The following is a 23,693-nucleotide window of genomic DNA, read 5'->3' as shown; positions in this document are numbered from 1 at the left end:
TATCTTCTACTTTATCACTTAGAAACATTAATTTTGGATACGTTTTTGCAGTGTGCAATGAGAATTAATAACACTGTTACCCTTTCCATTTCCCTGCAACAGTCAGTTGACAGTCTCGTGGCATAAAATTTCCATTGCAAAAAACTACTTTCTTCCACCAAGGCCCCTAAACTTCATCCTCCCTAACGGAGGAAACACCTGAGGTAGAAATCTCAATTTGTAATTCCAATGAATAAGAGATTGAATTATTGACAATGTCACACCTGGATATGTCACTAATAGCAAGAGGTAGTCAGAAAATCGTATAAATTCTCTTTTAAAAGGTCAGTAGTTGAAAAATCACCATTTTTCTCCTGCATTTATTGCTGCTTTGAAGATTTGTAGAGACATGTTTACTGGAGCTGCTCTTGAATCTCAGACTAATGAATTCTGTCAGCTGTTGTTCTACTGCAAGATGCTTATTATTATGAAGAGTAACCTTTTTGAAATGGTGTACATATCAGTTGCTTAGAGACCTAAAAGCCAAGAGAATTAACTGGCGAGGACAGAGAGCAGAATGATGCTCATCAATTAGCATATTACTAGTTACCCTGCAGCTCTCAATCATATTAAAGGAAAATTGCTGACAAATTCATTACAATAGGGAGTTGATATATTGCAAAGCTTGACCAAAGCCACCTCAGGTCATTTAAACTTCAGTTGCCCACTTCCTCACCAACTGCCCCGACCACTTGGTAAAATGCTGGTGGTAATGTGTCAGCAAGTACAATTAATCACTTTTACCCTGTTTCTTTCGGGACACTTAAAAGATATTTCTATTTCAGGATTCTGACAGGGTGATAAATGGAAGGATGGGCCAAGCCATGGAAGGAGAAATGGAAGTCACTGGTGCCATTCGAGTATGTTTTATGTTGCTGAAACTCATCCTGCACTTTTAACCTTTTAAGTACAGCATGTTTAGAAACCATCTATAAATGTCATCACTTTCTGAAAGCTTGCGATGGAGAGGAGTGCAGAATATTAATCCTTCTTGTATATTTTGATGAAACACAGCGATGCTATTTTTTAAAGCAGGGATATTCCCTGCACCCTTGAAATTGGCTGATTGCAAATGTTGCCTTAACCCCATTTGATGTTATTGGATCATTAATTAACTACAAATATATATTAATTGCACTGTTCACAATTTTCATGTGGCTCACTAGCATTGGAGCATGCAGACACAAAGAAGAATAACAGGCCGGTATGAAGGATATCCTGGTAAAAATGCCGAGAGAGAGAAAGAGAGATATCCATCTCTACCCTTAAGAGACTAATTAATTAGCCATTTATTTAATTGAAACCAAATCTAGCATGCACGGGTACACAATCTATTTTGCCCTAGCAATTTTTATGCTATCGTCGGGAGGAGAAAAATCAACTTGCTTCATTAAAAAAAAAGGAAAATCATAGGGCAGAGCCTGATTGGCCTGTCCATAAATTGAGTGTGAAGTTTTACCAAGGCTCGAAGGTCTAATAGGTTAATGCCAATTTAGAACACAAGCTAAATTAAATATGGAATTATAGCTAGTTTATTTCAATATTTACTTTAGCTTATATATATAAACTGCCAGCTGCAATTTTTAAATGGTTAAATTTTTTTGTTCGAAATAAAGACTCTAACTGACACTTCAATCACAACCTCAGATAGACACAAAATGCTGGAGTAACTCAGCGGGACAGGCAGCATCTCTGGAGAGACGGAATGGGTGACGTTACAGGTCGAGATCCTTCTTCAGGCAATAATAGAATTTATGGAGGAGGAAGATTGGGCCAGGTGTAATTCTTTAAATTCAGGAGGAAATTTCCAAGTTGAATGCTGAACATGTCATTACCAAATCCAGGAAAATTAACCAAGTGCCCATATAGAAATAGACTCAAAAAACTGGTGTAACTCAGACTCAGAAGAAGGGTCTCGACCCGAAACGTCACCCATTCCATCTCCCCAGAAATGCTGCCTGTCCCACTGAGTTACTCTAGCACTTTGTGTCTATCTTCGATTTTAATCAGCATCTGCAGTTCTTTCCTACACAATCACAATCTCAGATGGGTCCTTATAAATGTACAATGATCACCACTCCGAATATACCTCCAACTGTAGTCAGAGCTGAAGAAAGAAGCCCTTATGAAATATAAAATACTCCCAAACCGGTTTCTTTTTAAAGGAAAATTCCATGGGCTATTCCATTATAACATCATGGACAACCATTAATCTTGACTTCAAATTGCCAGACTATTATTACTGTTACTTGATCAGATAGAATACACATTTTGTAAATTGTTGGTTTGAATCTAAGGTCAAAGATTGTCTACTCTTGCCATCTGGAGGGTATAGCACTCGCTGACTACTCTCCTATCTATGTTTCAGCTCCAATATTAACTGGAGTGGTACTTTCTACTTTTCAATAAAGATAATGGTCCCTTATATTATCCTTCATCATACTGTGGGATGTGAAAATGGCTGGGAGATGCAGCACGGCCTCCTGCCAATATTGCTCTGAAGTTGGCCATCAGAGAGAGCGTGACAGAAGCTTGAGGCAAATCCTCTTCTAGGTTTCTCTCCATAGGTGTGTTAGATCGAGAACTCCCAATATCCTACTTGATGCATCTAAATTTCCCCTCAACCACCCCATGTATTGAGGTACACATCCTCTGCATAACTAATCTATATTGCTAGTTGTGCCATCAATGTGCTGAAATTCAATGGTGGAGAAGCTTCTGTAGGTGGAGGGGGAAGGAATTGTCATTGCTTTAGTCAAAACCCTGCATCTGGACCTTACTGTTTATTATACTCCACACCATATCTTTATCTACTTGCTTAATCTTTCAGTCCTTTTGCTGCCTCATTATCTCTGCGTAATTTATTTTCCAAACTTTCTCTGTGACACTAGTGAAATTAATAATCACATCTTCAGAGCCTTCAGTCGAGTCATCTACATAAGTGGTAGAGTGTTAATGGTCTAACCCTGATTTCTGTGGCACACCGCCCATTTTATCTTGCCAACGAGGAAAATATCCTCAAGTCTCCTCCTTTACCTGTTAATCAGTTAATCTTCTCTCCAATATGTTATAATCCGCACCGGTTCCTTTTGTCTGCAGAACATGTTGTTTCTTCAAAGAATTACAAGAAACATAATTTCCCTTGTTGATTTTGCTTGATTAATTTGAATTTTTCAAGGTGGTCTACTGTGACATTTTATATCATAGTCCTAATGTTTTCCCTACAACAGATGTTAAACTAATTGGACTGGAGTTTCTTTATGTCACCCTTTTGAAAAATAGTTTTATAAACTATTTTCCAACCTCACAGATCCTACCCCAAACTTAGCGAATTTTGTAAAATTAAGGCCAGTGCATCAATCATCTCAGTGCAGTTCATTTCCTACCCTGAAATCGACCATGAGGCCCAGGGGACTTGTCAGCCTCCGACTCCACCAGCTTTTTCAGTACCATTTCCCGAGTGATGTAACCCAGGTTCCTTCCTTCATTGCAATTCCCATTTTACTGCTATTTCTGGGACAATGTTTGTGTTAGCTGTTAAGACCCCCAAACTCAAGCATCCAGTTTATACTTTTCTTTTTGAAATATCTGTAGCATCTCTGACCATGTTTTTACATTTCTAGCTGGCTTTGTCTTGTACTCTAATTGAATCTTTTAATCGTTGTTGTTGTTTTTTACAGTGTCGAAAGGCCTCATCTCAGATCAGAGCATGTGTGAGGGTTGGCCAGTTGTGCCATTAACATGTCTATCCCACTCCCAAGTGATGTATTTGCTGGAAGCTTGCCTAGTGGGTTTTGTACAACAAGAACCATTGAAACAGATTCACGTCAACCTCCTTTTCAAGGACATTTATCTCACACTAACGTGACACATGAGAAAATCAGAGATAGACACAAAATGCCGGAGTAACAGGCAGCATCTCTGGAGAGAAAGAATGGGTGGCGTTTCGGGTCAAGACCTTTCTTCAGTTCTTCAGTGTAAACCAGCATTTGCAGTTCCTTCCTACACATACTGAGAAAATCAGAGGCTTGACACTTGTACCCAAACACTTGACATTTCGTAGGTAGCGCGTTCCAACCAAAGTTTTCAATCTTAAACAACTTTCTTCAATTTCAACTTTTTATTTCACCCATATGGTTCCAGATCAAATGCAAAAATTGTGGGAATTCACTTAAAAGTATTGCAAGACACATAAAGTCCTACAATACAAAATAACCGTTCATTCTTCACCTTATCACAACAGAACATTTCTTATTCATCCCAACTTTTATGTTAAAACATCAATTTGATTACATCAGAAAAGGAACTTCTCATCGGCTCAAAATGACAGAAATTAAGATTAAAACATTAAAAGAAAAGTCCCGACCCAAACATCATCTATCGATTCCTTCCACAGATGCTGCCTGAGCCACTGAGTTACTCAAGTACTTTATGTTTTGCTCAAGGTTCCAGTATCCACAGTTCGTTCAAATGTATGTCCTACCTGGTAAAGTCTTCCTCGTCTTCTCGCTTTGGTCTCATCTGTTTAGGCTGAGCCATGTTCGTCCAGTTAGGGAGGGATGTTAGTAATCGGCTGATGTCCTCGTCCTTTGCCCACGATGCACTAATGATGAGCTTCTCTTCTGACTGAACAATGTTCCTGCATCCACAAGAAGAATTTAGATTTACACCCTGCACAGTATGAATTTCCACTTCCACAACTTAGTAAAAAAAGATAGAATTCAGCGGAGGTATTTTTCTTGGGGCGGACATTTATCCTAAAGACTTACTGTAAAAATAAACACTCTGGGGAAATAACAATAACCATTTGCATAGCACCTCTTCTGTAATGAAGTTAAATGTCCAAAGGCACATAAAAGGTCTTTTATCAAATAATAATTGACATAAAGGAACATAAGAAAATATCAGTGCAAGAAATGGGGGGGATTTTACAGATATTTAGTGATTGGATTCTGAAACCTAGTGTTTGTTACCAGCAGGTATGGTTGCCAGTGGTGGAATAATTAAATTCAAGGGTGTACGAGAAACCAGAATTAAGGGGACACAGGTAACTTGAGGTTAAAGAACCAAACAAAATAGGAAGGAACAAGAAGACAGAGGTATTTAAAAAGAATGTGACTTTTAAAATCAAGGTGATGTTTAACAGGAAGCAATTATAGGTTAGCAAGCACAGTGACATTGACAATGGATAATTATAACCTGGTATAAATTAGGATACAAGCACCAGAGGTTATGATGAGAGGTTTACGGAGCAGAGGGTTGGATCCCAGTCAGGAATGCATTGTAACCAATATCCAGTGATAACAAAGGGAGGGAATGGGTTTCAGAAACAGATGAGCTGAGGTCCTGAATCTGAGGAGGTGGAATTAGTAGTTTTGTTCATGACATGGGTACATGCGTCAAGCTTCTGAGTCAAATATAATAATAAGTTCATGAAGAGGCTTGTCTGGAAAAGGGCGGCATTGTGGTGCAGACGTAGCGTTGCTGCCTTAGAGCGCCAGAGAGCCAGGTTCGATCCTGACTATGGGTGCTGTCTGAGTTTGTATGATCTCCCTGTGACTGCATGGGTTTTCTCCGGGTGCTCCAGTTTCCTCCCACATTCTGAAGATGCGCCGGTTTATAGGTTAATTGGCATCTGTAAATTGTCCCTAGTGTGTAGATGGAACTAATGTACAAGTGATCGCTGGTCGGGGCGGACTCGGTGGGGCCAAAGGGCCTGTTTCCACGCTGTATCAATAAAACTAAAAGGGATGGAGTAATTTGTGCACAAACGAAGCTTGTGGCAGAAAACAAAGATGGTGACTTCAATCTTCCCAATATTTAACTGGAGGAAATTTCAGCTATCCCGTGTTGAATAAAGACACCTTGTAGATCATGGATATGCTTCTAACTATGCCTCATAAGAGATAGCTTCAGGATCAATATGTTGCGGAACCAATGAAGATACAGACAATTTTAGATATTGTACTCTGCAATCAGCAAGGGTTAATTGATGAATGATAGAAAAGGGTCTTTAATTATATTAATCTGATAGAATTGTATATGAAGTTTTGAAACTAATTTCGTTCATTCTGAAACTCGTATCTTATATCTGAATAATGCAAAATACAAAGGCTTATCTATATTTAAATGGGAATCTACATTAAAATGAATGATAGTAAAAAGCAATAATTCACAGAAAAAGAACAAATACTGTCTGTAAGGCAATAAAACATAACAAGGCAAGTGCTCCAACAATGGCTATCAAGAGAAGATATTAATGGCATACAATCAAAGGAAAAGGATTACGACATTGCCAAAACATAAGGATTGTGAACATTTCTGAATTTAGCAAAGGAGAACCATGGCATTGGTATTGTTTTTGGTAATTCACAGAATCATATATATATTAAACTATCACAATAAAGATACATCAATGAAGAAAAATATGCTTTATTTATGAAAGATCAGTTCTCACAAACGTTCTTTGATCTGAAATATGAACTATGTTGCTCTTTCCACAGACACCACTTGACTCGATCAGAGTTTCCAGCATTCCGTGTTTTTATCTCTAAAGTTCCAAATCTGCCGGTTTTTCAGATTTTCTTAAATTTCAAAAATAAGCTTTGTTCAAAGTAAAAGGATATATACAAAATAAAAGCTCCGTGGAAAGATGTTTATGTTCTTAGTGTTGTTCAGGTTATACATTCACTCCCGACCCAACACCTCACCTATCTGTGTTCTCCAGAGATGCTACCTGACCTGATGAATTACTCCTGCACTTTGAGTGTTGTTTTGTAAACCAGCACCTGCAGTTCCTTGTGTGTTTGGTGTTGCTTGTTTTATACACTGTGGTGTTAGCATCTCATTTTTGTACAGAGCACCATTGCCACTTATATGCACTCCTGGGGCGATTCACCCTCCCTTTGATGGAGGAGTTTCCCCACAGCCCTGATTTTCATGTACCAAAGCCCACAGCAGCCAATGAATTAGGAAGAAGCACGCAGGGAAATGAGCAGGTATGTTGAACACAGAGTTCCCACACACAATAAAATGATAATCGACTGTTAATGATGTTGATTTAGGGATAACAGAATACCAGCAATAATTTCCCTGATTTTCTTCAAAATAGGATCTATCTGTCTAACGGAAGTTTCCATCAAACAACATTTCTGACAATACATTATTCCATACCAGAGCTCGACTTAAACTCACAAGTCTCTGACTTAGAGCTAACAGGACTACCAAGTGAGCTTGGTATACGATATTCTGACCATTGTGGCATCTTTGTGCCTTTTCTCAAAATAGAAAAAGGTTTCTGTGCTTAATCTAATGATTTCAGTATGCCAGCTCTCTTACCAGCAAATATTCTCCCGCAATGAATGAATGTTTATTACAGCGGCTGTAATTTGTATTACTTCAGTTCAAATTTCACAATTATTGTCCCGTAATATAGTCGCTGGTTCTTCTGGTCTTTGGCCCCATTTGGCATGTTTACTGTTTGGTAGAAGTCGCAGAACCCTGAACCCCATTCCCCTTTGCTTAGTTTGGATGTGTTTTCCTGCCATGTTACATTAGGCACACTGAGCTGTGAGAAACAGTGACTTGAGGGGAGCTGTCTCCACGTCAGATTGTAATCAGCCGGCTCTGATACATGAGCCACCTTCAGAGCACCGCAATTCCAGGCAGGTTTTCAAATTCAAGGTGTCAGGTTGCTTTTGTCAAAAAATCTGCACTTGATATTTGGAGATGGTACATATGTGACAGTTCTCGGCTCTCTTGCTTTTAAAAGAAACATCGACCCGAAATGTCACCCATTCCTTCTCTCCCGAGATGCTGCCTGACCTGCTGAGTTACTCCAGCATTTTGTGTCTACCTTCGATTTAAACCAGCATCTAGTTTTTTTTTCTTACACTTGAATCTATTAAGAATCTCTTAAGGCGGCACAGTGGTAGAGTTGCTGCCTCACAGCGCCAGAGACCTGGGTTCGAGGCTGACTAGGTGTGATGTCTTGGTGGAGTTTGCATGCTCTCCCTGTGATCCCGAGAGTTTATCTGGGTCCTCTGGTTTCCTCCCACATCCCAAAGACATGCAGATTTGTAGGTTAATTGGCTTTGTACAATGCGAAAATGGGATAACGGAGAACTGGTGAATGGGTGATCATTAGTCAGTGGGGCTTCGATGGGTCGAAGGGCGTATTTCCACGCCGTATCTCTAAACTGAACTAAGAATGCAATCATACAGCACAACAGATGGTTGATTCATTTTGCCTGAGTTGGCCAAGTAGTATCAATCACTGGCTGTTTTCCCACAGCATCTTCCACAAGTATTTTACCAATTCTTTGACTCTCCTTTTGCCACTTTATCAGTCACATTTTGGACCACAACTTGCACAGATAATTATCCCCCTGCTTTTTGGCCAATAAATTTCACAGTGTTCAAAGCCACTCAAACTTTTCACTTAGGATAACAACTGTGTTTTATAGATCCTCCGTGTATCGAAAATCTTTTATCCTTCAAAGATCTTCATAAAACATCTCTGGATCCTCACCAAAGCCTTATCCATTCCAAAAGTGTCATCCCAAGAATGAGGCACAACACTCCAGAGGAAGACTAAACAGTCAGCTATACATGGTTTGGTATCCCCTCCGTGTTTTTGAATTCCATGCATCTTTTTATGAAGATTAGATCTCACACATTTTTTTAAACAGCTCATACAAGTAGTCTGTTCTGGGATAGTAGTGCCAGTTTAACAAAAGGCCAGCATTGATTCAACTGGCTGAATAGCTTCCATTTTATGAGGGTTTTATGATATCTAGATAATTGTTTAGGCCAACTTATGATTTCAGTTAATTGATAATGTGCCACAGCCATTATTTCCTGAGATCCTATAAATGATGAATTACATATTTCATTGTGTTGTTGGGCTAAAGTGAAGTGAGAGTAGGCTGGATAAACCCAGACGGAAGAGACTTACAATAAAGTGGAGCGTAAAAGTAAAGTGGATAAACCCACCGATGCAAAGGCACAAAGCAGATGAGAGATGCAGAAAGATGAAATAAAGGTTGAGGGGAAAAGCATGGAGGAGTTAAAGGAAAGAATTAGAGATAAATAGAGAAAGTAAAGCTTTTGTTTTTCCAATGTTTGCAGTTGGGAATCCAATAGGAGATCATCACTACATGATAGACACACCATAAATCTTTTTGCACAAAAGTCTCTTGCTGTAAAACAACATATTCTACATCGTGAGAAATGTTAAGGGCAATCTGTTAATATTATTTCAAAATAGCATATGGCTCTTCCAAATAAAAGATCATGCAAATTAACTGTGACATGTGTGGGAGTCGCAAATTTCCCAATGCAGCAAAATCAACCTGGCAGGCTCTTCTCAAATGTGAGCTTTTGTTAAAGTTTTTTGTGCGTTTCTCCCAATTGATCAGGATAACTTTCATTTTGATTTCTGATCATCCATCCGCATCTGGACTGGTGGTAAGGGATTTTAGAAACTCAAAAATCATTCAGTGCTCCTTTCCCTGAATCCTATCATTGATTGCTTTACTGAAAACCTGGCTGCGGAGAGATATAGACACGATCAATTGAATTTCCTAGTATGCTTGAATACTTTGTTGAAACTACTGTAGACTCATACAAGGCCAATGGTAACTTGGGCAACATCATTGGCCATTATCAGTCAAAATTCTGTGCTAAGCGGGAAAGATAAAATTAGCAACATGAATTTGGAAAACATTACTTTCTGTCATAACTTTATTACTTTCAACCCTGCATCCTCCCATATAATCATCACGCAATGAGATATTGCAGTTGAATTGCTTTCTATTCAACAGATTACATATGTAACACCTCTGGTGCACAAGTCATATTGATGGTCCGAGTTAGATTTTGGAAAAAGTTAAAACATCTGACATTGCTAATGTACCCATTCCCACATCAAGGCTCCAGATCACTTGATGGAGTTGACAGTTCCAATATCACTCATTGTAAGTACAGCAGGACTGTTTCCAATATGAAAAATGTAGCTGCTTAAATAAGTAATAGGTGGAACTGGTGTTGCATTGCAGAAGTGGATCAGGAGGAGTGGATGGAAGTGGAAGTGTGAAGTATGGAGTACAAGCACAAACTATTCCTTGCATTGAACCAGTTGTATTAGAAGCACTACAATCGTATAGAGCAAGAACATTGATGCCATTGATGAAAGAATAGTACTGGGACAGATGACATAAAACTACTGAAGAATTTTAAAGGGATGATAAGATACTGAAAATGTTTCCAACATTAATTTACTAGCTTGCCTGAGGCTTAAGAGACAAGTTAAAGTTTGCCCCTAAAATCACTACTTCCCGCTGTTGGTGCTTTGTTGAAATAAAATTATGCTGTGAGTACTGGGTAAAGCTTCTGGCACAAGCAGCACTGTGCACCAGTTATTGTTATACATGTAAAAATCTAACTGCCTGAATTTGAAAGATAGGCATAGGAATACAAATCAGTTCATCCAGTCTAAATGTCTTGACTTTTTCAGCTCTTTTGCCACCAAATACAAAATTATGATCCCACAGCAGACAATCTCCTGTTCACTTTCTACCTTTGGATCCCATGTCCAAGTTCCTGATGCACATTTTTCCTTCTTGTTTAACTCCCAGTCCAGAGATTCAACTTTCCCTGAAGCCACACAATACATCCTTCCCTATTTCTTCCTGCGTTTCTGGATCTCAACTTTGTCTCAAAGCCTGAAAAGTCCCTCTAAAAACTTTATCCCCATGAATCTCTTGTGCATAATTCAGTTTTCATTTCCCGTACTCACCAAACTTTCTCCCCAATCCCACCTCTCAATGTCAATCGCCTTGATTTTGTGCTTTGTGTCATCCTGTCTACTCACAGTAACTTTCCTCTCCTCCAATGTTTGTTTACTTCTACTTCAATTTTAGGAATAAATTATCTGAATTATTAAATGAAAGCCTGGATCTCTTTTCTACTCTCCCCACAACCCCCTGCTCAGTGCTTAAAGCTCATGGAGGCAACCATCTGCTCAGCTATTTACCTTGGTCTCCAGGGGCATAAAACTAACAACGGCACCTGATTAGGTGGCTTAACATCAGTGGGAAAGAACCCAGACTGAAACAGTTCAGTGCTTTTTCTTCAAGGAACACCTGCCACTGGTGGAGCATGATTTCATATGATTTCCTCATTTATTCAGTCAGCTGGAAGATCTGCTGACAGTCCTGGGACACAGGTCCTGGCATGTACATAGTTTGGCAACCATGGTGAGAATGAAGGGAACTCAGATGTCTATACTGAGCCTTGCTGACAGCGACATTCAGGAGAACACACAGCGATGAAAAGGGAATAGAAATCAAATCCCTTTCAGTCAACACTGCCAGTTCAGAGGTTTTTAAAATAGAAAACGCCTTGGGCTTTGCATTCAAGATATTTAGGAACAAAATGACAGTTTAGCTCTTTAATTATTGACTTTATTTCTTCTTGGTCCTTTGTCAGAGTCTGCATAAATAAAATATAAGATGATTATAAAAATCCACGACTGATATTGCACAGCACAATATAAATGAAGGAATTTCTCTACATAATAATAACATCAGATGACTTATTTCAAATTATGTTTTGTGCATTCTCCTCCTCTTGTCTCCTGCGAACAGTGACTAATGAATGGGGCTTTCAGCAATGTGTGATAGCAGGCCTCGTCACCTTAGCCAATGAGCACTTATCATGTGGAGTATTGACAGGAATGCCACTGGGCTATTTGATTTTAGGGAGCACCACACATCCCCCTGAACATTTATCACCTGTCGCAGAGCAAGACAACCGGTACTCTATTTGGTCCTTTACAAATGACTGCTACCCTAGACCACTTCGAAAGACATTAAGATGTAGAAATTTAGCCTTGGTCTTCAGCACTAAATCGATGTCAAAGTATTCATTACCAATTTTGCTCCTACCCTAACATTTGGTTCAGTCAACTTCCACACAGAGCGTGGCATGTGCCTGAAAAGAGCCGCCAGGGGTGGTGGAGGAGGCACCAAGAATAAATAATAATAAAATATATGACAGTGGCATTCATGAGGCTTTTAGGTAGACATGTGGATGTGCAGGGAATGGAGGGATATGAATCACATGGAGGCGGAGAAGATTAATTTAATTTAGCATCATTTTCGGCATGGACATTGTGGGCGAAAGTGCCTCTATCTGTGCTGTACTGTTCTATCTTCTAGATGACACAATATAGTACTTTGGTCACTGTTCAGTGCGCACCAATTTAAATCACTAAGAATCCATCCAAAAATTGTTTTACTGTACATGTCAGGATATCTGGCCCTTATATCAAAGGGGATTAACAACCCATGAATGCCCATATTTCAGAAACTGATAAAGTTCAATTTAAAATTACCAGTGCAATGCTAGTCCACTTTTTAAAATATCCATCTATTCATCAATTCTGGCAAGTTCTTGGTCCATTTCCCGGTCTATGCTCAGTTTGTTGACTTAAGCTACAGCAATGATAAGAAACCACTAAATAGCCTCAACACACTGAATAAGAGCAGGAAAATTCAGTCAGGGTTTCCTCTCCTGATTACTGTCCTGCATGGTTTGCTGCAAGTATGCGTACAAACTTTGCTGAGGATCTGAAATAGCTTGGCTGCAGCATTCTATTCTACAACAACCTTCTGACAATTACAGCCTATGATCACATAAGTAAAAGGCAAGTCAGAGATGGATACTTAGCACATGGTGAGAAACAATGACCAAGGAAAGAGGGGAAAGGAAGAAAGCTGTTTGACAAAACCTGGTGGGAAAAATAAATTAAAAAATATATATATTGTTTAGTTTTCTTCAGATTTCTGAGAATATATTTTCCCTGCGATGAACAATATTCCAAACTGTGAGGTGGCTACACACAATTTACTTTGATGTGAGGAAATTTCAGTTATTTTGAGACCTTTCGTACCTACATTCGAAATACATCATAACCTATAGGACTGTGAGATTACAGCATTATAGCTTTGGTTAACGGCTTGCTTTGGTTAATGTCAAAGTGCCAATAATCTAGCCATTATTCTTATCAGGAAAATTATCAAAACGCCAGTTTCCAAAAGTCCAAATGTGATGGACTTCTTTTTAAAAATGCAGAAAATTAATGTAAGGCAAGATACCATTCAATAGTGTAAAGACTGGGGCACAACAGATAAATTAAAGAGAGTGGTTAAATGATACCAAGTTAAAGATTTATTTAAATGCAGTTTCTGACAGGTTCGGAGCTCACAGCTAAAGTAATGATCTTAAATTGTGAGTCCTGATTGCAGGAGTGAATTCTATTGAAAAGCTCACTTCCAATTTAGGCAGTGAAGAAAGCCAATGGAATGTTGGCCTTCGTAACAAGAGGAGTTGAGTATAGGAGCAAAGAGGTCCTTCTACAGTTGTACCGGGCCCTGGTGAGACCGCACCTGGAGTACTGTGTGCAGTTTTGGTCTCCAAATTTGAGGAAGGATATTCTTGCTATGGAGGGCGTGCAGCGTAGGTTCACTAGGTTAATTCCCGGAATGGCGGGACTGTCGTATGTTGAAAGGCTGGAGCGATTGGGCTTGTATACACTGGAATTTAGAAGGATGAGGGGGGATCTTATTGAAACATATAAGATAATTAGGGGATTGGACACATTAGAGGCAGATAACATGTTCCCAATGTTGGGGGAGTCCAGAACAAGGGGCCACAGTTTAAGAATAAGGGGTAGGCCATTTAGAACGGAGATGAGGAAGAACTTTTTCAGTCAGAGGGTGGTGAAGGTGTGGAATTCTCTGCCTCAGAAGGCAGTGGAGGCCAGTTCGTTGGATGCTTTCAAGAGAGAGCTGGATAGAGCTCTTAAGGATAGCGGAGTGAGGGGGTATGGGGAGAAGGCAGGAACGGGGTACTGATTGAGAGTGATCAGCCATGATCGCATTGAATGGCGGTGCTGGCTCGAAGGGCTGAATGGCCTACTCCTGCACCTATTGTCTATTGTCTATTGTCTATTGTCAATTCCAATGCCCATGACGGTGGACAATATTTGCAGCAAAAGGTGATGCCTTAATTAAAGATTGTTTCCCAATGTCCTTATTCAGATTTGATTGAAATAACTCTGCCTAATTGATGGCAGCTCACCTGAATCAAGGTGACCTGTACCCACTTTAGCCAAAATACATTAAAAAAAATCTGAGGGTGCAAATAAACTAGTTTTTTGTTGTAATGTTCCTTCAGCCTTTTCAAGCTTTAATTTGACAACAGCGAGGTATCCAAATGCCCACAGTGGTGTGAGCTGAATGAAGAGTGGTTGATTCAAAGGGACTACTGGGAGTTTTGTCCTTGACTCAGCCACGCCTGCCTTTGCTTGTGGCTCACTCCCATTTATGTTACTACTCACATTGTGTGGGCGGTGTTGCATTAGTTGCCCTGTAATGAGTACAAATACAGTAAATAAATCAATTAGATTTATGTTTTCTTTTATCTCCTTTGAAATATTTCTTGCTTCTTCTGTATCTTTTACACTGGTCGAGAAACTTACCCCATGGATTCACAGTGCAGGAGAGAGATACTACACCAAACAAAGCTAAAGGAACAGATATTATTGCCTCTTTAGTATTGTTACATATTTTTCAATGTAGTTCAAGTTACTTTGGGGATAGTGCATTGACCTGCTAGAAGGTAAAAATCTAATGTGCAAAAGGAAAAAAAGGATATTTAATTCAATACATTTTGAAGGCTGGATACAACCAGAAGGACTAAATTATTTTGAAATGTAGTTCAACAAAATGCAGCACAGATTGTGCGGGAGGTGGGAGTCAAGCACAATGACTTCCGTCGCTGTTTTCTCACCTTTGAAGTCCTCATTCAGAATGCAGTCCAGGCAGATGGTGCACAAAAATAAGTGAAATAACATTTAAAATAACATACGTGTTAAATAACATGTGTTTTATGAGGCGATTTGATCTCTCCATTGAAGGCATATTTTTCCAAATCCGAAACTGGATTAAAATGTAGAATAGTGGCGTGATTGAGGCTTGCTTTGCTTCTGATTAAGTTTTTACAATAAACACAATTACTTCAATGTTAAGGGCTATGACTAAAAGATGTAGGTTATTTCAAAATTCTGGTCCTTAGGTCATTTATTGCACAGATAGCAAGACAGAATCAGTACTTGCTGATATTGAAGGACACTAGACTCTGGCTGATATACTTGGATAAGGCTGGGTGGGATAAGTGCACAGGTCAGACTGCTGAGGTGGCTGAAAAACTGCAATGGATGGAGAACAGATGTAAATCATTCACCAAAAGGGCTACTTTCATTAAAAGGGATGAACAGGATGTGATATGAATAGGGATGCACATTGTATAAAAATGCGGGTTCTGTATTTTTGAGATTCTTTTGGCAGAAATTAGAAGAGAGAATGGATGGAATTTGTAATAGATGGTAAGAAGGCAGCAAAATTAATAGTTGGAGCATAGAGAAGGAGGTGGTTGTGATTGAGAGTGCCTTCACAAAATACAAGGACAATTGAACTTTAAAATTCCAAAAGAAGGTTTATGATCTCACAAGTTCAGAAAAGCCAAATGGATTGATCAAAAGAAAAACACACTGAAACATAGAGAAGTCTGACCGAATATTAACACTGCAGCATTTTGGTTATCAAGTAGCTTCAGGTTCCCATCACCACAAACAGTATAACTAGATCTCACTTATAAAATGTGCTCTCGAGGTTTGTTTCCTTGGTCCTTGTTCCCTTCCGCTTACTGATATTATTCCCCGTTCCAGAACTGGCAGATTGTGACAGTGGAATCTGGAGACTGCTGAAGCCAATTAGTACAATCCAACAGGAAGAGATTGCATATAATGTCAAGAAAACACAAATGTGAGCCACAGAGGAAACAACTGCAGGCTTTTGCACATGAACTCAGCATGAAACAACAGAGCAACGATAATCATCGCAATCAAATATGGCCTGCCTATTGGGAATTAAGATATGGGACCAGTGTGCCTTGATTAGATTTGAGAGCATGTCCATATTTTTACAATGTGATTGCATTTTACAGTATCTCCACCGGCTTTCATGCTGCAAGTATGTAATCCACAAAAAGTGTCACTCAGAATACCCTCAAGATGGAAAAGAATTGTTTCGGCAGAAAGTGTAAGGTAGAAAGAAGAAAGAAAGAGGGCAAATATGTTGACCAGGAGATGTATTTCTGGCAGCACTAGGCAAGACGAGCATCCTTTCATTGCCTCACGCTCGATCAGGGGGAAGCAAGAGAGTGCCAGTGAGGAAAAGATATCTGGCAAAAACCAAGGGGTGGTAACGGAGCTGACAGAAAATATCAACACCTGATCAACAGTCGGGAGACCTAGAAGAAATGGAGTAGATACATAGGCCTATTGAAGTATGAAAGCATCAAAGTGAAGTCAGGCAGAATCAATGCATTCCTCTACAGCATATTCAATACATTCTACGCTCTTTCTGAACAGAAGGTCAGTGGAATGACCTGGCCCCGACACCTCAGATGTACTTGTACTCTTAATGGAACTCTGAAATGGTCTGGCTAGTTCTGGGGCAACAGTAAATGTCACAATTGCCAGTGATTCCATGTCCCATGAAAGAGTCAAAGAATTGAATCAAGTTAGTCAAAGATGATTTGTAAGTTTATGCTGGGTTTTCGTGATTAAGATGTGCCCTTTAACAAACCCACACTGGTTCTCCTCAATTGGACCATGTCTTTCCAAGTAGAGAGTTTTTTTAGGTTTAGATATTAGTTTCCAATTATCTACCAAGACAAAGGCAGCTGCATAGCAAAATGTGTAAATCAAAAAGTTCTCACTGAAATTCTACAAAAAACAAAGCACGTCTCAGGAAGTTAAATCATTCATGCAAATTTGAATACATTCTTAATTTAATGTGTTATGGCTTGTCAGCCTATGGTGTTGTAACTTAATTATCACAAGCTTGCAGTGTTATTCCTTAAGGTTTTTAATGGAGGTTTGATTTTTCTAAACCCTTTTATCCTCTCTCATAATCCAATCATTCATTCTCCCTTTATTTATTATGCTCTTTCTTTACCTTATTTGAAAACCATTTATCCATTATCATTAATATGTCATTCTCACCCCTTGAGTGGTTAACTTCGCTATGGCATTTTTCAAACTGGTATAGATGTTGGACAGTAGCTTGGCCGACTGCCTTGAATCTAATTTACCCTAAACAATGTGCCAACTGGTTTCCACCTACGATATGCTGCATATGTGGATCATTACTCTGCCACAGCAAAGTTTGTTTCAGCAACCAAAAATGATCAATAGCAATTCCATTTTGAAGTTACCGGAAAGATGCTCCTTAACCACTGTCAACCATGTTAAAGAAGGGATGAGATCACCCAGGTACAATGGTGGAAGAACATTTTAACACAGATTCAGACAATCCCAAGAAAGTCATAAGGAATAGGAGTAGAATTAGGCTATTTGGCCCATCAAGACTACTCCGCCATTCAATCATGGTTGATCTATCTCTCCCTCCTAACCCCATTCTCCTGCCTTCTCCCCATAACCTCTGACATCTGTACTAATCAAGAATCTATCTATCTCTGCCTTAAAAATATCCACTGACTTGGCCTCTATGGTCTTCTGTGGCAAAGAATTCCACAGATTCTCCATCCTCTGACTAAATAAATTTCTCCTCCTCTCCTTCCTAAAATATGTCCTTTAATTCTGAGGCTATGACCCTAGTCCTAGACTCTCCCACAAGAGGAAACATTTTCTTTACATCCACTCTATCCAAGCCTTTCACTATTCTGTATGTTTCAGAGGCCCCCCCCTCATACTTCTAAACTCCAGCTAGTACAGGCCCCGTGCCTACAAATGCTCATCATAAGTTAACCTATTAATTCCTAGGATCATTCTTGTAAACCTCCTCTGGACCCTCTCCAGAGCCAGCACAACCTTCCTCAGATATGGTGCCCAAAATTGCTCACAATATTCCAAATGCAGCCTTACCATCTCCTTATAGAGCCTCAATATTACATCCCTGTTTTTGTATACAAGTCCTCTTGAAATAAATGCTTTGAGTTTGCTTTCTTTACTACCGATTCAACTTGCAGATTAACTTTTTGGGAATCCTGTACCAGGATTTCCGGATTCTCACCCCATTTAGAAAATAGAAAATTCCATCTGCCACTTCTCTGCCCACTCTCCCAACCTGTCCAAATCCTTCTGCAGAGTCCCTGCTTTCTCTACACTACCTGCCCCTCAAACTATTTTCGTATCATCCACAAACTTTGCCCCAAAGCCTTCAATCCCCTGGTCCAAATCGTTAATATACAATGTGAAGAGTAGCACCTCCAGCACTGACCCTTGCGAAACTCCAAGAAATAGGTCTATCTCTTCAAAAGAAACCTCTCCTCCAGAAAGCTTTCATTAATTAGGCACGTGTGCCCGACTGAGAAAGCCTTGTTAATAACGCCGTTCACAGTGTTGCAAAATCTCAACAAATGGGAAGAGCATTCAGAACATGGCGGTTCTTCACCCACCCTCAAAATGCTGGGATTTAGGATTTGATTCTTTAGTTAGATCGTGGCTCATTCCGAAATTCCACACCCTGCAAAAGCACAAATCCTGATTTAACTATACTTTTCAACTTATGTGCATCTGTGGCACAAGGTTTCTGTTCTCTCTGCTGTATTTAGACTCATCGCTTCTGTTGATCTGGCCGACAATGATTGTAAACCATCGGTAAACTTAAGGGTCCCTGAAGAGCTCTAGAGACTGCTTATTTTTTAATATATTCAGTTATGTAGTGCAAACATAATGTCACACTTTCAATGTAGATAGATACTAAATGATGGAGTAACTCAGTGAGACAGGCAGCATCTCTGGAGAGAAGGAATGGGTGACATCACCCATTCATTCTCTCCAGAGATGCTGCCTGTCCCACTGAGTTACTCCAGCATTTTGTGTCTATCTTCGATGTAAACCAGCACCTGCAATTCCTTCTGACACATTCTTTCAATGTATTCTAATCTCCTTTCCACAAATCTGTTTACTTACCAATAAGGCATAGGTTTCAGTATGACCTTCTTATCATCTCTTTTCACTGTGATAAGAGCATGTTACCTAGGTACAATTACTTGACCAATTTACTCTATATCTATTATATTGCTTAATTGTTTAATCCTTCACAGCAGCAAATGCACTTAAAATATTCAGTCATTTGCAAAATGCTTTGGGACATCTGAGATTGTGTGAGTCATAACAAATGCTATCCTTTATTTTTGCTCCTTCGAATCAGGCCATGTATTGCATAATAAGTAGCAAATGCAAATGGCCCTTGCACAATAAGCCTCAAATACTAAACCAAAATAGTTCAGATACTGCAAACTTGAAGTAAAAATAGAAAACAGCGGAATCAGGCAGCATCTGCGGTGAGACAAATAAGATTAATGTTTCAGGTCAATGACCTTTCAATGGACTCTCTTTCATCTGAAGCATGAATAAGGCTTTTAGAGATGCAGCTATGATATCTAAACTCCAGGCATGAATGTACCTCAATCGTTCAAACTGATGTTTCACTCTGTCCTTCAGTGCCACTGAATCGCTTAAAGTGCCATTTCAAAGTACTTTAAACAAGACGGATGAGTTGGCAAGCTGTGGCAAAATGGCAACGACAGTAAATATCCATTTACTTGTGCAGTGCAACCTGCTACACAAGCCGAGCTATTCGACTGCAGACAGCAAACGGCAGTTTCCCCAGTTGATCTGACTAAGAACAAGTCACCACAGCAAATCACTTGCCCTATTTACAAGTTTTCAATCAACCTACTTTAAAAATAATCAAAGATGTCTAAATTACTATTTTATGAAACCCATGAACGTCTAAATTATAGTAAAACTTTAGAATAATCACATGGTAAATTATCACAAGAGCTCATGAGATGTTCCTCTGGTTTAATTTTGGAACTCTCAAGATTGTGAAATAAATCACAGCTCAGTTGCCAAATCAGTTGTGAATCTAAAGGGAATAATATTCCAGGTATTCAGCATTAACAAACAAATGATACAATCTTTCTTATTAATTTGATTTCTCTTTCTCTTGTTTGGGTGTTTGTTGACCTGAAATATTACCCAAACATGCAATTTTCTTGCCATACACGCATCATTTGATTGAATATGTGGGCAGGTGATTTGCTTTCTGCTGCCGACTATTGCTCTTGAAACTGACAGTCGCAGGCAGATGAAATGGCCTTCTGAGAGCTCTCTAAATTCCACTGGCTAATCCCCATTGTTACCGATGTAATTTCTACTTAATGTTCCCCAAAAGTGACTTGTAGAATTAATAAATACCATCCCAACCACTCTGTGCCAATGCGGTCTTTTGCCACTCTTTGTATGTTTTATTTGGCACTTAAAAATTTACTTCCTTCACAATACGTCGGGCTCATAGAATATTATTGATTGTAATTAAACGATTATTTGGGCACATTTTCCATTTAATGTCCTCCTGGAGATTCATAACATGAAAACAGCCTTAAATAACCAGATTAAGCTCAGAAAAGTAAATTCAGATGAAATGTTTTGAACATGGAAACATGTTTTAAAAATGTGCGACTAAGGTGACCACCGTTAAAAAATAATCATCTGGAATATTGTCATATAAAATCAAACATGAGGGTGACCTTGCCTGACTTTCAAGTTCCTTGGAGTAAATATCACCGGCAACTTGTCCTGGACCAGCCATATTGAAGCAATGGCCATGAAAGCACACCAACACTTCTACTTCCTTAGAAGGCTTAAGAAGTCTCCAACAACTCTGACCAACTTTTTACAGATGCGTCGTAGAAAGCATTTTGCTTTCTAAGTGCATCACAACATGGTTTGGGAAATGCATCACAACATGGTTTGGGAACAGCTCCATCCAAGACCACAAGAAATTGCAGGGAATTGTGTACGCAGCTCAGACCATCACACAAACCAACCTTCCTTCCATTGACTCCATCTACACTTCACCCTGCATCAAGGACGAGTCTCACCTCTTCTCTCTTCTCTCATCAGGCAAGAGGTGCAGAAATGTGAAACTGCATACCAACAGATTCAGGAATAGTTTCTTCCCAGTTATTATCAGGCAACTGAACCATCTTATCACTAATTAGAGAGTGGTCCTGACCTGCCATCTACCTTTTTGGAGACCCTTGGACAGTCTTTTATCGGGCTTTACCTTGCACTAAATGTTATCCCCTGTATTCTGTATCCCTAAACTGTACATGGCTTCATGGTAATCATGTGTAGTCTTTCTGCTGACTGGGTAGCAGGCAACAACAATGTTTTTTACTGTACCTCGGTACATGTGACAATAAACTAAACTAAACCACCCATGTGATAATTTTATAACTTGGGGAGTGTGATGGAATTGCTCTGTCTCAGTGTTTTTGGACTCAAACCAATCCCGGGCCACAGGTTCCAATTTAACAATTTACGAATACAATTTTGTGAATAAAATGTCTTTTTCAAACTCTACAGTCAACAATCTATAAGTGTGAGAGAATGTTCCATGGCTGGTTTGAACTGGTCCTGACAACGTTTACTCTACTAAAATTCCAGCAAAATCCTCCAGAACAGTTACCCTAGTTGCTGATTTTTTTTGCCAGTAATATAAACACATCTCATGCCTCAATTCCTTGGCTTCCAGGATCTTGTCCTTTAGAATGCAGTGATAATATGATCCATGGAGCAGATGATTGAAAGAGATAGCACTGTCAGATATCAGAGTAGACAATGTACATATGAAGCAAGATGGAAGAGAGGTATACGAGTACAAGCTGGGGATAACTAATCTGACTTGAATAGAACGCATGGGCAATGCAAACTGAGGGTCACAATGGCTGGAGGGGGGAAATGGCCTGTAGCCGCACTCTGGGTTTGTGGTAAACCAGTACTTTCACACACCTCGTCATGCCACAGTAGGTGCAATCAATAAGTAATGTTTGCTCCCGTTTTAAGTGAGAATGGATTGAGAAGACTGCATGTATTCCAGGCCAATGTCAACACACTTCTGTCCGTCACTTCTGTTTTGTGTTCATCACAGCACTTCCTAAGCAACAATGCAGGAATTAAGTGAATTGTTGCAAAATGTCAAATGTCAAGACATGTCAAATTAGGTCCTGGTGGCTAATGTTGGACCGCTATTTAAGTGACTTTTGGATAGGCAAGTGATAATGCAGGGAATGGAGGGATATAGATTATGTGCAGGCAGATAAGAGTTAGTCTTGGCATCATGTTCAGCACAGACATTGTGGGCTGAAGGGCCTGTTCTTGTACTGTATTGTGTGCTGTGCACAATATAAAGGGCAGCAAGGACAAGTCAGTAGTGGGAAAGATGTTGGAGGGGATTCTGAGGGATAGGATCAACTAAGGAGGTCTAACGTTCAGTGCTTTGTGTTACTGTAGGTTTCAGATAGATACGCATTTTAATCAGTGAAATTCAAAAAAGAAAGCAAGGAATTATGGAAGTAACGACATGGAAGTGGGAAACAAATGAAAGGATTTGGGTCAGTTTGATTTGCAGAATTGGTCATTACCTGTAGGCAAGGGTACATGTGTCCTTGTACTCCTGCAGTTTCACGCACACCATGTTCAGGAATTGGTCAGAGTAGGCACTCAGGTCATGCATCAGGTTCACCAGATCCTGCATCGATTTTTCCACCACCACAGTGCTCTACAGGAACAAAAAAGTAAAACCTGTTACCCAGCGAATTATTCAAAACGGAAAATGCAATCAATTATATAATTTTTTCATGCCGAAACATCTTTAAAAACAGAAGAATTGGCATCCAAATCCTTGTACCGGGGAAGTCCGTCATACCATCAGTGCCAGACATTCAGTTGTCTCATTGTCTGAGAAGCTGGAGTGCCAAAATGAAGGTGATGCAACATACTTTCCTTCTCAGCCCAGCCTCTGGTTATCAACACCTCACAATTATCAGGTCGGAGAAAGAGGATCGCCACATTGTGAATCATAGGTACAAATTGTTATCCAATACTCCAAGGTATTGTGAGTTTTCAATAACTCCTTACGACATAGGAAGCTATTCAGCTCATAAAGTCAATGCTGGGTCTCACAAAAATCAAGAAATTTCATCAGTCTCGATTCCCCTGTGTCTCCAAACCCCTCTCTTCCCACATTCACCCACCAGCCATGCACAGTAATCTAAGAACCCGCACGTAGGGGAGAAAACCAGAGCTGGGCAACATCCACGTGGTCAAAGGGAGAATGTGCAAACACAGGCAGTGATAGTTCAGACTCCACCTGGCTCGTTGGAACTGTTCATGTCGCATCACATACAATAAAGTAATTAGATTTGGTTGAACAACTATTTTATGTTTTTCTCCATACAAACTAAAAAAAACACAACGGATTGCTGTTTTTTTTATTTATGGCAGTCATATTCATTTTCTATGAAAAATATTTAATAGAACAACTTATTCTGTGTGAAACAGAAATGTACACTTGTTTTCTTTATCCCATTCTGATCCTGCAGTTGAATTCTCCAATTGGACAGGAAGATCTCAGTGAAACAATTCATTTGCACACAGAAAACCAATCAGCCCTTCGAAGTACACCTGTGCAGAATCTATGGTTCAC

The 23,693-nt window shown here is 39.5% G+C and overlaps 1 protein-coding gene across 1 annotated transcript in view; it reads right to left on the bottom strand.

Annotated features, from left to right (window-relative positions):
* Window positions 1-23,693, bottom strand: part of exoc4 (exocyst complex component 4) — a 348,017-nt gene that overhangs the window by 37,934 nt on the left and 286,390 nt on the right. The window contains exons 11-12 of the mRNA XM_078419531.1: window positions 22,630-22,766; window positions 4,523-4,678 (exon numbers count right to left, since the gene is read on the bottom strand). Coding sequence (XP_078275657.1) covers window positions 4,523-4,678; window positions 22,630-22,766 — 293 coding nt within the window. The remainder of the gene's footprint in view (window positions 1-4,522; window positions 4,679-22,629; window positions 22,767-23,693) is intronic.

This window comes from Rhinoraja longicauda, chromosome 23, assembly GCF_053455715.1.
Source record: "Rhinoraja longicauda isolate Sanriku21f chromosome 23, sRhiLon1.1, whole genome shotgun sequence".
Lineage (NCBI taxonomy): Eukaryota > Metazoa > Chordata > Chondrichthyes > Rajiformes > Arhynchobatidae > Rhinoraja > Rhinoraja longicauda.
Note: the sequence above shows the minus strand (reverse complement) of the source record. Positions and strands in the feature narration are given on the sequence as shown.